Raw genomic sequence first — 13,376 nt, 5'->3', positions numbered from 1 at the left:
GTTTGGGTGCTGGTGCATCAGCAACTTCCCAGCAGCAAAATGGTTTTCATTTTCTTCCCTGCTTCCTTCCTAACATTTCATTTGATTTTCTGATGGCTACTGAGCACTAAAGCTGGTGTTTCCATGGACCCATCAGTCATCAGCCCAAAAGTCACTCCCGAGTGGTAATGATCAACTCAGAGCCCACCATGCGACACGAAGGGCTCCCACCTACATCAATTCACCCTTATCCACGCTAAATCAACCTCCTTGGGTGGAGGGGACCCTGCTATCCTCCCCTTCAGCCCCAAGTATAGAAAAAGGAAGCGGGAAACAGGACTTGTCCCTTTCTACCACTCATCGTTCACCTTCCTCCGCCCAGGTGACGGGTGAGCACGGGGCTGGCAGAGCCATAGCTCTCCCATCGGTCACCTTGCACTGGAATGGGGAACTCGACCATCCTGTGCATCCCCTCTCCATGTTGCTTCTGGCACAAAAGGGGACCTGGGCAGGAACGCAAGGCCCAGCTCCATGGGTGGCTGAAGCCACCTGAGCTGCCACCAAAGGGGTGCCCAACCACATGTTGCACCAGGGCACCCCTCAAGAGCTCGGGGGCCGTGCAGGTGGCTGAACCAAGGAGCTGAGACAGCCGGAATCCGGTAATCCTTCCCAGCACTGCCAGCTCCTTCGGGTGACTCTCCCCAGGTGCAACCCCATTCCGGCCATCACTGGCAATAGGACAAGTGCAGCAGCACAGGCACGGCCAGCGCTGTAGGAAGGCATCACCCTCTAGTGACACAAAGGCACTTTGCTTGGGAAAGTATCTGTGAACCCTCAGCATTGTATTGCCCAGGAATGCTTTGTGGCGGGGCTGAGCAAGTTTTCCTCCACTGAAATCATCCTGACCGAATGCTCCCTGATCACGAGCTATCCCAGGCGCTTTATTCCCCAAGGATAACCCTTTCCACCAATTAACCACGTCTGACCACCCTGCTGCTCTCCCTCTCACATGGAAAAGCCTTTCTGAAACCCAACCTGACCACAGGCATGGAAAATTTCATCTTGGATCAGATGCCTGGCAGAGCTGTCCGCAACCAGATGGTGGGAACGGGAAGCCTGAGAATTGCCATTGTCATGGCAGTGTCAGAGCAGCCCGCTGTGGTCCCCAGCACCAGCTGTCCCCTGGGAAGAGATGGCAGCAGAGGTGGTAGGGACCACTCTCCTGGCTTGTGGGGAGCTTTGGACCAAGGTGGGCTGCACCCTTCGCGGCATCGGGCAGCAAAGCAGAGCCGAACCCACCAGCAGCAACCCTGACCTGCTGTGTTAGCTGTGCCTGAGCTTCTCCAGCCACACCATCAGCTCTGCTGCTGCTCCAGCCATCCAGGAGGGGCTGTGTCCAAGGGGTGTGTGTGCGTGTGTCCTTCTGGGTGGCAGCTTCTCACATACTTGAAGCGTTCTTTTACCAATTCTTCAGCAAGCACACCAAATCCCAGGGATGCGTCAGGCTCTTGGGGTTATCAGCTCAGCCCTGAAAGGTCTCAGAAACGCTGCAGGTTCCCTTCTGGCTTTACGTTCATCAAGTGGGTATGGGACAAATGTAATCACAATCATCGACACTTGCAGCCCCAGAAGGCAGGGCAAATACTTTTATTTCTCTCCATTTGGAAACTGGTTTAAATTAACAAAGCAAAAGCTCTCAAGCCTTCTCTGCTATCCGAGCCGGGTGGGAATGCTGCGAACATCACAGCTCAGCAATGCTGGCCAAAAGCCTGAAATCCTTATTTAATAAAGCCGATGTCAATACCTGCCTAGAGGGCTCTCTGGGAAGGGTCTGCCTGTTTGAGGCTCTTTCTGCCTCAACACAAAGAAGTATCTCGTAGATAAACCTTGGACTTTTTTTCCCCCAGCTGCCAACCATCTGCTATGGTGAAGCAATACCGATGGTGAGCCCACTTTTCTTCCCTGTCTGATAGGGCAGCTACTCCCCTCTCCCATTCCCTACCAGCAACACTTGCTCCTCCTCCTCGAATCAGAAGAGAAGACTGCAATTTGGAGCTCACATTGCTCACCCATTCAGCCTGATACACCTCAACACAGGGGTCACCCACGTGCGGCTGGGCTGGGTTTGCTGCCTCCGTGCCTGGCCCAGCCTCCCCCAGCTTAGTAAACAGCCCTCACCGACACTGCAGGCTGTATGTGGCAGATTAACACCCTCCTCCGTCACCTCTCTCGTCCCAGCAAGCTGTGCAGCACTCATCTTGCTCTAAGGACTGGAGAGAGGCAGTATGATGCCCCCCAACCACCCCCCTGCTCTGGGGGTCTGCCTGCCCTAGGCTCTAAGGTTATCTAAGGGCCTCAGCTATTTCTTCTACAGCCAGGAACCTCTTCCTGACACAACACAAAGCAAATGCATTAACAGTCTATTCTTTAGAGAGAAGTCTGAAGAAAACTCTGGGAAGTAAACAGCAGATTTGCTCATTCAGGAAAAAGCCTTCTCCGACTCGGATTCCTTCTGTTGTAACTTCCGAATCAGCTCCAGTAAATTCATCTGTAAAGTCAGCTCCTGCAAAAGAAGACAGACATTTCTGCAAGAACAAGACGATCCCATTCCCTGCTGCAGGAAGCAGAAAGGACTGGTTTGTACCACCCACTCAAGAGCTACTAATCTTTGGGGAACAAAAGAAAAAACACACAAATACAAAGCAAAGCCTTCATCCTGTTTAAGCATTTCTATAAAATACCCAGTAATAATATCTTAAGAGATCTGCTGCAAACTGCAGCTGTCTTAGGAATCCCAGGGCTTTATACTTCATTAAGGATTCAGAACGGCTCTTGCTTCTCGACCATGATTTAGCAATAAATGCAGTGAGGGCTGGCCAGTTCTGCAGGTTTCCGCTTCTGGAGCGGCCTCCAAGAGAGGGGCAGCAGTATGCCCTTGCACACACACACAACCACACACCCCAGACGAGGCTCTCCAGGTCAGCACAGCTCCCTCCCCTCATCCTTCAGCAGCACCTTCAATGCCCTGATCATTCTCCAGCACAGAAGGGCAGGAAGCAGGAGGGATTGCTTTGGGTACTCTCTGGGTAGAGCCTAAGCCATGTGCCACACACTGCTGTGCTGGAGCGTCAAACCCCCTCTAGGTATTTCATTCCTCATCAAAAACTCCTTTTTCATGACTGTAATTAAGTGAAGACCACAGTCTCCTGTAGTCACCAACATCAGCTTATGGTTTCCTTACCATCTGCTTGTTCTTTAGTTACATTTAGCTCACAAGCCATTTAGCAGAGACTATGTGGTGGAGTAGCTAATTCAGTGAACCCCGTTCCGTGACTCAGGCTTGCAGACATTACGTGATGGAAATAAAAATCTATTTTTGTAAAAATGTATCAACTGCCTAAGTGGGCATTTTATACAACAGACTGGGAGGAAACACATCAGCTGATGGGAAATGCATGGAGAACAGATTCCAGCAGTGATTTCTTACACGATGGTGGCATTCACATGTACAAGCCAAGGTCTGTGTCTGCTTTGCCAGCTATTGTAAAGGCAAACATAAACAAAACCCACCAAATAGGAACCCTGTTAAGAGTTATTACTTACAAAAATAACACAAGAGGCAGGGGCAGGAGGGGAGAGAAAGAGCTGCTTTCATTATACAGATGAGGAATAGCAGCACGGGAAAAATAAGAGGCTTGTTCAAGGCTACACAACCAGGAATCATGTGGGTTTTAGAAAATGCCTGTTTAACTAAGTTTAAGCCATCTTTTCTCACTAGTAGGTCTTTATCAAAGTGAAATTTAATCAGCTGAAAAAACAGAGTTAAGAACAGCCTGTTTCTGCATTCCCTGCAAACTTTTGTGGCCTTACAATGAGACCTTCAAAGTTTTATTTTTTCATTCCTGCGGTGGTGTTGAGACAACAGAGAAAAACCCAGGCGATTGCTCACAAGTTTTAAGAGCAGATGCACTGGGGAAACCAAGAACAATTTTCTAATCACAGTCTGTGATCATCACCTCCAGCAAGTCACGTGCAAGAATTAACAAGATGCCTAATAAAGACTTCTTCAAGGCAATTTGTACAGCTAAGCTAGGTACAAAAGTGATAAACCTACGCAGCCATTTATTTTAGTATTATTCAGGCCCATTCAAGAGTCACAGGACTGCAGGCTGTTGGCACAGCGTTTCTTCCCTCCACACTGGGAAAAACATTGCAGAAAGCTGGGGATCCTGCCCCGTCTAATGGGTTTCTGCTTCTTCATTATGAACCTGGTACTAGGTCGGCCCAGGGCACATTGCCCACCAGCTGATGAGGCAAAGGACAGATCATTCTTTCTGACCCAGCCATTCAGGATTCATTAAGAGCAAGGTTTTTCAGAATAACGAAAATATTAATACAAGAGTACTGTCAGATCTTACACTCCTGCCTAAACACCAACCTGTGGGTTGGTGGTGATGTAGAAGCCAGACACCCCAGCCTTCTCCAGAGTGCTCTGTTGGTCTATCACTTTTTGGTCCAGTTCCAAGACTATCTTCTCATCCATCATTCGCTGTTCCTCTCGAATTCGTTGCTCCACGGCCTGAAAAAAAGATAACAGTAGACAAGGGGGAAAAGGTGGCATATCTGCTTCCCTCCTATCTTTTTCTCATCTCGGGTCTTTTACTGAAACCAAAGAGCAACTGAATCTTGAAGCATGCCTGCTCTCAAGAGTCCCAAGGACAGCAGAGGGCAGCAAGCACAGTCCCAGATCTTCCCTCCTCCACTTGCCATGACTTACAGCAAAGCTATCACTCCAGAAAATGCAGGGCATCGGGACCAGCCTGCTTTATGTATGTTTGGGGCCCTGAAAGACCACAAGCAACAGATCGGTATCTGAATGACTTTTCTTCATGAGCCAACGTCTGAGCAGCAGGCTACAGCTGAGCACTCCAGCAGCAGGGGCTCAAAAGAAGTCAGCAGTCTAAAAATTGTATACCCCTCACAGGACTGGCGAGGCTGAAGAAAGAATTGGAGGAGTAACATAGGCCACCAAAGCTCATCAAGGTGCCAGCTCGAATGCCTCCCTGTTCCCTGGACACTAACACACAGACCTGGAGCTGTAAAACCACAACCAGAGCCCATGTATTCACTAAAGGAGCTGAACTCCTCAAAAAAGTAACTTTGCAACTGGAAAGACGGTTTATTTTGTATTGACAACAGCAAGCTGAAGTCCCGCTTGGGACTACAGCACACTGGGGCTCTGGTTTTGGCAGACTGAGAATATTGTAGGGACTTTGCAAAATAGCTCCAACCAGCAGAACACAGCCCCCAGCTCCTCCTGCCTTGCCGACATGTGCCTAAACCTCAGCAGAGAAACGTCTACATTGCCTCTGAAGAAGTGGAGCACAGCAACTGTGTGCTACGTCAAAGGCACGTTGGACATCAGGAGCAGTGGGCACACTCTAGGAGCACTTACATGCTCAGCTAGCTGCAGAAAGGGGCACTGCTCGACAGTTCTGGAGGAAATCTCAACCTACCAGAAACTCTGCTGGAGAGGGGAGAGCAGAAGGATTGCAAAGAACAAGGACAGAGCCCAGCTCAAATAAAAAGCCCTGTGTGTGTGGAGGCTAGGCAATACAACCTTACCAGGCTGCACTGAGTGACAGACTTCTTTTGCTAGCCACAGCGAAAGTCAGGAAGCATCAAATCCCATCTAAATGCAAAGGAAGGCTCATTCTCTTGCAGGAAATAAATGGCACGAGTTTCGACATTTTACCCTTTGCAACACAGTAAACAGGCATGCGTTTAGCTGGAAATATTCACAAGGGTAAGCTATCCTCGCTGCGCAGAAAGGGAGAAATCAACAATGCGTGGGATTTCCTACAGCCGTGGCTGGGCAAAGCCATCCGACAGGGGAGCAGAAAGCCCGTGCACTGCTACAAGTCCTGGGGAAAATCCCAAATTCGAATGACAGAGGTCTCAGCCCTGAACAGTCTGGGAAAAGCACGGAGGTTTGTCTACAGCATGGACATATCAGCGGCTGTCTGCAAAAGGCCCCACCTAAATGAAGAGCAGTTATTACTTAAATGGAGCAGGAGCTGCCTCATATAACCTTTCTTGGATGTACGGCAGTCAATTAGCATCTTACATTTCTAATTATGTCCATAGGTTTGAGAAAGCTTTGCAGAACTTGCTGTTAAGGAGGATGCAGGACTTTGATCTACCAGCAGATTACCATACATCAGCTACTCCACAGAAAACACCTGGGACAGGATCTTATTAGAATATACGTGAATAGATTCAAGACAACTTAAGCCTCAATAAAAGGTGAGGTAGAGGGGCTAATTGCCTCCTTCAGTATGGGATGCTAATGAACCTAAGAAAGCTCTGTCCTTACACTTTCTTCAGTCTAGAGGCTCTCTGTGGAAGATACAAAAGGATGCAAATCCCTCATTCCCTAAAGACTTTCCTTCCTTCCAGCCACCCTGGGGGAAGGAGGCACCACACCATCATCTCCTCCACTTACTGTGCTGGAGGAGTGACTTACCATGGGTTTGAAGAAAAATAGATTTAAGTGCCTACACACTGTTTAGGGTTGGCACCTGATACTGGGCTACAGAAAAGTGCCAAAATCTTGGAAAAAACTAAGGCTTAAACACAAGCTTTTGCTTCAGCTTCAGCTCTGGTGGCTGGCAACCCTGCATGATAGACAAAGCCTTTCTAAATGCTATAGGTTCCACTAAGAAGCCAGACATCTAGAAACTACATCTTGTGTTACCTCTCCTGGAAGGTCAATCTCAAGCTATCTTGTGGGAGCTGGTCTTCGAAACCTTTAAACACAGAGGGCAGCTCCGATTAGACACATACCAATTGTTACCGAGATGATCGATCTATTTCTCCCAAAATGCTCTACAGCAGAAATATCAGAGGATAAAAAAGGGGAAGAAGTAACTCTAGTACCTGGCAGAGGAAAATGGAAGAGGAAAGCAGAGTGAAGGCAGAAGGAAGATATTGCACATCATGTAAGACATGGAGAAACAATGCATAATGAATGGTCTACTTAATGAATGAAGACTATATTGAAAATGCTTTAAAACAGGCATATAGATTATTACTTGCTGTAAGTCTACGGTATTTAGAGACAGAAGTAACAGGGACAGCTAGAAGAGGTCCAGCCTGGCTTTAGTCACCTTGATAGGAAATGAGGGATCTGGCAACACCAAGTCAAGAGATCCAGCAGTGAGTTCTTGTCACGGGCAAAGGTCAGGAAAGAGGCTGTATTTAAACAGTTATATTTGTCCTATGTGGAGTAAAATAACTTCACCCCTACATTTAAACTCCATCAATTAAGATAACTAGCTACTTGTAGTTTCTTTTACCTTATAAAACTGCTTCTATCTTATCGCCAACGTAAGGTAAGTCCTTTGGGACTGAACCTACTGCCTGTGCTGAAATGCCTTTCCCAAATGCCTCAGGACGCTCACAGAAACTATTTCTGTGCTTACTGTACCTCAAAGTAGTTCCTCCTTATCAGTGCCACCAAGTAAAATACATTCATTTTTTTAGTATTCTCTGCTTTCTACTTGCTGTGACGTAATGGCAGACTTCACATACCTTGCTCTCTACCCGTACGCGGGCTTCAACCCGTCAAATAACAAAGAATTGTTAAAGCGTTGTGGAGAGCATCGGTCTTTCGGAGTGAGCTCCTGAACCTCCAGAATTCTTGGATCACACGTTGCAGCTATCCCAGATGGCAAGAGCCTGGGCCCCAATGCTTGGGGGGAGAGGGGGCATAGCAAAAGAAGGGGACCCCCAGGTCAGGGTGGGGAGCCTAGGGTGGTGCTAGCAAGACCAGACTGGATGGCTGGCAGCTCCCAAGGTTGCAGGGTGGCAACGAGTTAAACCCTCTGGAGATGCCTTGATGTTGCTGCGATGCAGGAGTGGTCCTACAGCAAAGGGGCTGTGAGCCCCCTGGGGAAGGGACACAGCCCCTGCACCAGGGGAGGGCTGTACCCGGCCTGCCCCCCCCTCACCTCCATCTCCCGCTGCTGGGCTGCACGCAGGAGCGGCAGGTTGTGGGGCCTGCAGCACTGCTGGGCTTCTTTGTGCCGGTGGAAGAGCTCCTGCTTCAGTCCTGCGACAGGGAGACAGGGATGGGCAGCGGGTCAAGGCACACTGCCACCATGTCCCCTCCCTCCTCGCTATGTGTGGCCAGCCCAGTGTCCCACCCCCCTTTGTGCCCCCACAACCTGCCCCCCAGTGTCACCCCCTGCCCCCCAGATGCCCCAGGCTTGCCTCGCCTCCGCAGTGCCCTCACTGCCCCCCACCCCAGTGCCACCACCACCTGCTCCCCCCCAGCATCCCAAGGCTACTCCCAGTGTCCCCATCACCATCCCTCAGTGTGCTGGGCATCCCCCCAGCATCCCTGGGCTGTGCCCCTCAGGGCCCAGCCCCACGGTTTTGGGTATGCCCCGTCATGCCCCACCCCCCAGCCCCCCAAGCCCTGGGCCTGCCCCCCCCAATCCCCCCCATGCCCAGAGCATGCCACGCCCTTGGGCCTGCCCCCCCCATATCCTGGGCCTGCCCCCCTCCATGTCTCCCCCAAACCCTGGGCCTGCCCCTCTCCATGCCCAGGGCCTGCCCCCCTCAATGTGCCCCCCACGTCCCCCCCATGCCCTGGGCCTGTCCCCCCCCACGTCCCCGCCATGCCCTGGGCCTGTCCCCCCCCACGTCCCCGCCATGCCCTGGGCCTGTCCCCCCCCATGCCCCCCTCCCCCGCTCCCTGCAGCCTCCTCACCCCCTGCCCCCCGCGGTGCTCCCCATCTCCCCCCGCCCCCCGCCGCCGGCCCGCACCGCGGTGCTCGCTGTGCAGCTGCAGCCGCTGGCTGTAGAGGTTCTTCTCGGTGAGGTGCTGGATCTCCAGCAGGCCCTGCACGATCTCGAACACGGTCCCGTCCAGCAGCGCCAGCGCCAGGTCGCTCAGCGTCGTGTAGGACAGCCGCTGCTGGCAGGGGCTACGGGCACCGGGTCAGCACGGTACCGGCTCGGTACCGGCTCGGTGCCGCCCCCCCGCAGCCCTGCGCTCACCTGGGCAGCGCCTTCACCAGCGCCTGCAGCTCCGACAGCAGCCGGTAGTGCCGCTCCTGCTGCCGGGACAACTGCTCCGCCGCCGCCGCCTCGTACCCCCCGGGCCCGCCGCCGCCGCCGAACCGCTCCATGGCCCCGCCGTGCGCGTCCCCGCCGCCACCCGCCGCGCCCTGCGCATGTGCGCGCCCCCGCCACACCCCGCCCTGCGCATGTGCGCGGCCCCGCCCCTCGGCGCCGGGAGCGCGCCCGGGCCCGAGCGCCGCCTTCCCCCGGGCCCTTGTGCCGGGTCGCGGTGGCGCCCTGCGGCTGGCGGGGCCGACCGGGCACCGCGCACCGCGCACCGCGCACCGGGCACCGGGCACCGCGCACCGGGCACTGGGCACTGCGCACTGCTCACTGGGCACCGGGCACCGCGCACCAGGCACTGGGCACCGCGCACCGGGCACTGGGCACTGCGCACCGGTCATTGCGCACTGGGCACTGCTCACCGGGCACCGCGCACCGCGCACCGGGCACCGGGCACTGCTCACCGGGCACCGCGCACCGGGCACCGCGCACCGTGCAGCGGGCACCGCACACCGGGCACCGCGCACCGGGCACTGGGCACTGCGCACTGCTCACTGGGCACCGCGCACCGGGCACGGGGCACCGGGCACTGCTCACCGGGCACCACACACCCGGCACTGGGCACTGCGCACTGCTCACTGGGCACCGTGCACCGGGCACTGCGCACCGGGCACCAGGCGCTGCTCACCGGGCACTGGGCACCAGGCACTGGGCACCGCACACTGCTCACCGGGCACCGCACACCGGGCACTGCTCACCAGGCACTGCACACTGGGCACCGGGCACCGCTCACTGGGCACTGCACACCAGGCACTGGGCACCGCGCACCGGGCACCGCTCACAGGGCACTGCGCACCGGGCACTGGGCACCTGGCACTGGGCACTGCTCGCTGCACACCAGGCACTGGTCACCAGGCACCGGCGGGAGGTCTCCTGGTTTCCCTCCAGCCCATCGCACTGGGTGCGCCGGGAGCACGTCCCCACCCCATCTGAAAATGTTTTAACTGACTTTATCCAAAGCGTGTCCAATGGGGTTTGAGTGACCCTACAGGGTGACTGCTGTGGCCAAAAACACAGTGACCCCCGGTGTCACCACCATCGGAGGGGTTTCACTCTCCAGGCCCTTGGCTTCACGGTCTCATTCCAGCCCACGAGCTGGGGACCATTCCCCACGGACACCCTGCTGGAGCCAAGCCAGGCAACGTCCAGGGGTTCTCTGGGGAGCCCTGAGAAGGGCGAGACCCCTGGGCTGCCAGGGTCCCTCCTGATTACTTAACACACCCGGGGTTTAAGTGCATTTTGACTTCAGACGTGTCTCCGGCATGGCAATGGCTTATCCGCTCAGGATGGCAACGGTTTTATCTGCTTAGGTTGGTAATGGTTTACCCACTTGGGATGGCAATGGCTTACCCGCTCAAGATGGCACTGGCTTTGCTGCTGGTGAGCACTCAAGTGCAGGTAATGAGATCAACTCGAGTCGCAAATTCATTTCAGTCACACGGATAGAAAAGGTTCCTGGCTTGAATTAGCAAAATGAAAGATCCCCTGAAATGTATTAAAAATGCCTTAAAAGTATTGGTTTTAATATGACTTCAAAGCCGACAAAAGCTGTTCTGCCTGCTGGAGGGGAGTAGAAATGGCCGTGTTGGAGAAGAACACGGGGCATCCCCAGGCAAATGGGATATCCCTAAAATATTCTTGGATATAAACCGTCCCTTTCCCCCCCTCCCCAGGTTGGTCACCTCAGATTTCCACCTAAGCATCTGCAGATCCCAAGTGCTGGAGAGGCTTTGGGTGGGCTGATTGCAGGTCCCTGCACCTCTCAGCTGCTTAGACCACTGCCTTGTAGAGTTAACCCTGCAGCGTCTGTCTGTCCTGCCTGCTCCTCCCCCAGCTTGGCTGCGATGTCCCCATGAAATGGCTGCCCTGTATTTTGAACAGACAAATCACCCCAGCCCCAGCCTTGGGAACCACCAAGAGGTTTCTGCCGTGCCGGAGCGGCTGGAGGCAGAGCCGTGGCTCAGAGCCCAGGTGGCTGCAGCCTGCTCAGCTGCTGGGGAAGGGGAAAAAAGGGTCTTTTAATTAAAAGCTATTAGCTGTGCTGCTCAGCTCCAACTGGGGCAATACGAAACGACCAGGATAAAAGCATCCCCGATGCTTGCCATCCTCCGTGACGAAGATTTGACAGCACCTTTTGCTGAATATCCTGCTCTGGGTGTCACCTGAAGCCAGGGTTTTGCTGTCCCAGGGTATTTCCCCAGCAGGAAAACCAAAATCCCTTCAGCAGCTGTGGATACTTGCGTATGGTGGCCAAGACTTCAGCTGGTACCAGCACAGGACCAGGCAAGCTGCCTGCCTCCGACGCGACTGCCTGTACTGGTGACAACCTAAATGCAACCTGCCTCGCCCCCTCCAAGTGTCACAGCCCCATCGTCGTGGCATCGAGCAGACCCTGCCTTGGTCTTGCTGCCTTCACTGCCTCGCTGGGGCTTCTGCTCTCTTCCCAAGGCTGTTTTGCAGGGGAGCTGAAGCCCAGTGGTGCCTGGGCATGGGGAAGGTTGTCTTGACCCCAGACCTTGAGCAGCAGGGTCTTGACCTTGACACTGAGCAGCACCAGACTGGAGGGAAGAGACCATGCGTGAGGCTTGGAGGGCCAGCACGGCCATGAGCTGTGCACAGCAGCCGTGGGGTGCCTGCGCACAGCTGTGAGCAGAAAGGGGGGCAGCCAGGCAGACAAGGGACTCAGCCCAGGGAAGAGGGCAGCACGTTTCCAGGGACAAGCTCCAGCAGTGCCAGCGAAGGAGCAAGGCACAATCCGGTGCCTTTGCACCCCTACTGAAGGCATTGCGGCAAAGCCGGCAGAGGGAGGGCAGACGCTGGGACCTCCGCTCCGCCACGGACATTCCTCTCCCTTCCTTTGTGCTGCAGGAAATCTGCGCTTCCTCCCTTCCCAGCGCTGCTCCCCGCTCAATTGCTACCAGATGTGGGTCCCATGCGCTTCTCATTAGCCTGGCAGGCTCCAGGCGCTGCCTTCTGCAGGCTGGCGGGCTGGGGTCTGCAAAGGCTGGGCTTTTGGGGGACCTGGTGCAGATCTCCAAGCCCGTGTGCACACCACGAGGTAGCTGGCCCTGTTTCATGTGGTGCTCACACTGCCTTTATTGCTGGACCAGGATGCTGGCAGTGATGCAGGGCAAACTCACTGTGGTGGATGCAGCCGGAGCTGGGGGACCAGGGTGCTTTGCTGGGACTAGCATGAGTGCCATGGGGACAGAGGGACAAGGGGCTTTGAGATGGCAGAAGAAGCTCAGTGAGCTGAACTGCAGCTGGGTCACCCACTGGGGACAATCTGCAGCTCCAGGTGGGGTCTAGGAGCATGGGGGAGGTGGGTGGGTGGCATGCATGGGGACTGAGGCTGGACAGCACAGGTGACCCAGGGGTGTCCCGTGCTCCATATGCCCCAGGTGGTCCAGGCAAGGGAGCACATCATGATGTGGAATGTGCATGAGGCTCCTGGGTTGTGGGCTCAGGTTGGGGTAGGGGAGTCCCTGACCAGGTGAGGGTCAGAAACAACCCTGCAGTTGGCTCGTGATGTCCAGGAAGAGCCTTAACCTGGCTTGGACTGAACTATGGAGGGACAAACAGAGCGAGAAAGCTCCTTCTGTCCTTCCTCGCCCTGCCGTCCCCACCACGGAGCTTACCTGGGCAAGTGGGGCTGGGGAAGAGCCCAATGGGACCTGCACATGCTCCAGCCACATCGCTGCTGCAGCTGCTGCTGGCTCATGTGCACAAAGCAATGTGTCCCACTGGGCAGGATGAGGCTGCATCTGGGTGCTCATGGCCATGAGGAGCACCAGGAGAGTGGGATGCTCCTTGCCTCAGCACAGAGGGAGTCGTAATCCTGGCCTGCTGCTTCTTCTCAAGCCCCCAAACCAACCGTAGGGCTTTCCTCATGCTGCTGGTGCAGATGCAGAGGTGGGTAGTAGAAGCAGAGGGACAAGCACATGTCATAGGATGGAGCCCATGCCCTGGCATGGGATGTGCAGGGACATCCAGAGGGCCAAAGGACTCTGTTTCCCACTGGAGCCACTCATCTCAGCCCTGAGTGAAGGGTCCCCGTGGGGTTCAAGCTTCTTGCACTCACCTGCAGGGAGAATATCTTCCAGGATGGAGAGACTTGCAGAGGTGTCCACTGCCCATTTAGGGAAGGGATGCCTGGATATTACCTTCCCCCAAACGGCACTTCTACATGTTCAGAAATGCTGGAA

The 13,376-nt window shown here is 54.7% G+C and overlaps 1 protein-coding gene across 2 annotated transcripts; it reads right to left on the bottom strand.

Moving 5' to 3' along the window:
- Positions 1-1,591: 1,591 nt before the first annotated feature.
- Positions 1,592-9,214, bottom strand: DGCR6L (DiGeorge syndrome critical region gene 6 like). Of its 2 annotated transcripts, none has more exons than XM_055727954.1 (5): positions 9,046-9,214; positions 8,812-8,972; positions 7,992-8,092; positions 4,398-4,558; positions 1,592-2,542 (listed from the first exon to the last, which is right to left on the bottom strand). In XM_055727954.1, exons 1-4 carry the CDS (start codon positions 9,174-9,176, stop codon positions 4,406-4,408), a joined length of 546 nt encoding a protein of 181 aa, XP_055583929.1. In that variant the 5' UTR covers positions 9,177-9,214; the 3' UTR covers positions 1,592-2,542; positions 4,398-4,405. The 2 variants fall into 2 exon arrangements, with proteins under 2 accessions (XP_055583929.1, XP_055583920.1); XM_055727945.1 differs by having other exon boundaries at positions 4,418-4,558.
- Positions 9,215-13,376: the final 4,162 nt, after the last annotated feature.

Source organism: Falco cherrug, chromosome 1 (assembly GCF_023634085.1).
Source record: "Falco cherrug isolate bFalChe1 chromosome 1, bFalChe1.pri, whole genome shotgun sequence".
Lineage (NCBI taxonomy): Eukaryota > Metazoa > Chordata > Aves > Falconiformes > Falconidae > Falco > Falco cherrug.
This window is presented reverse-complemented; position numbering and strand designations above follow the sequence as displayed.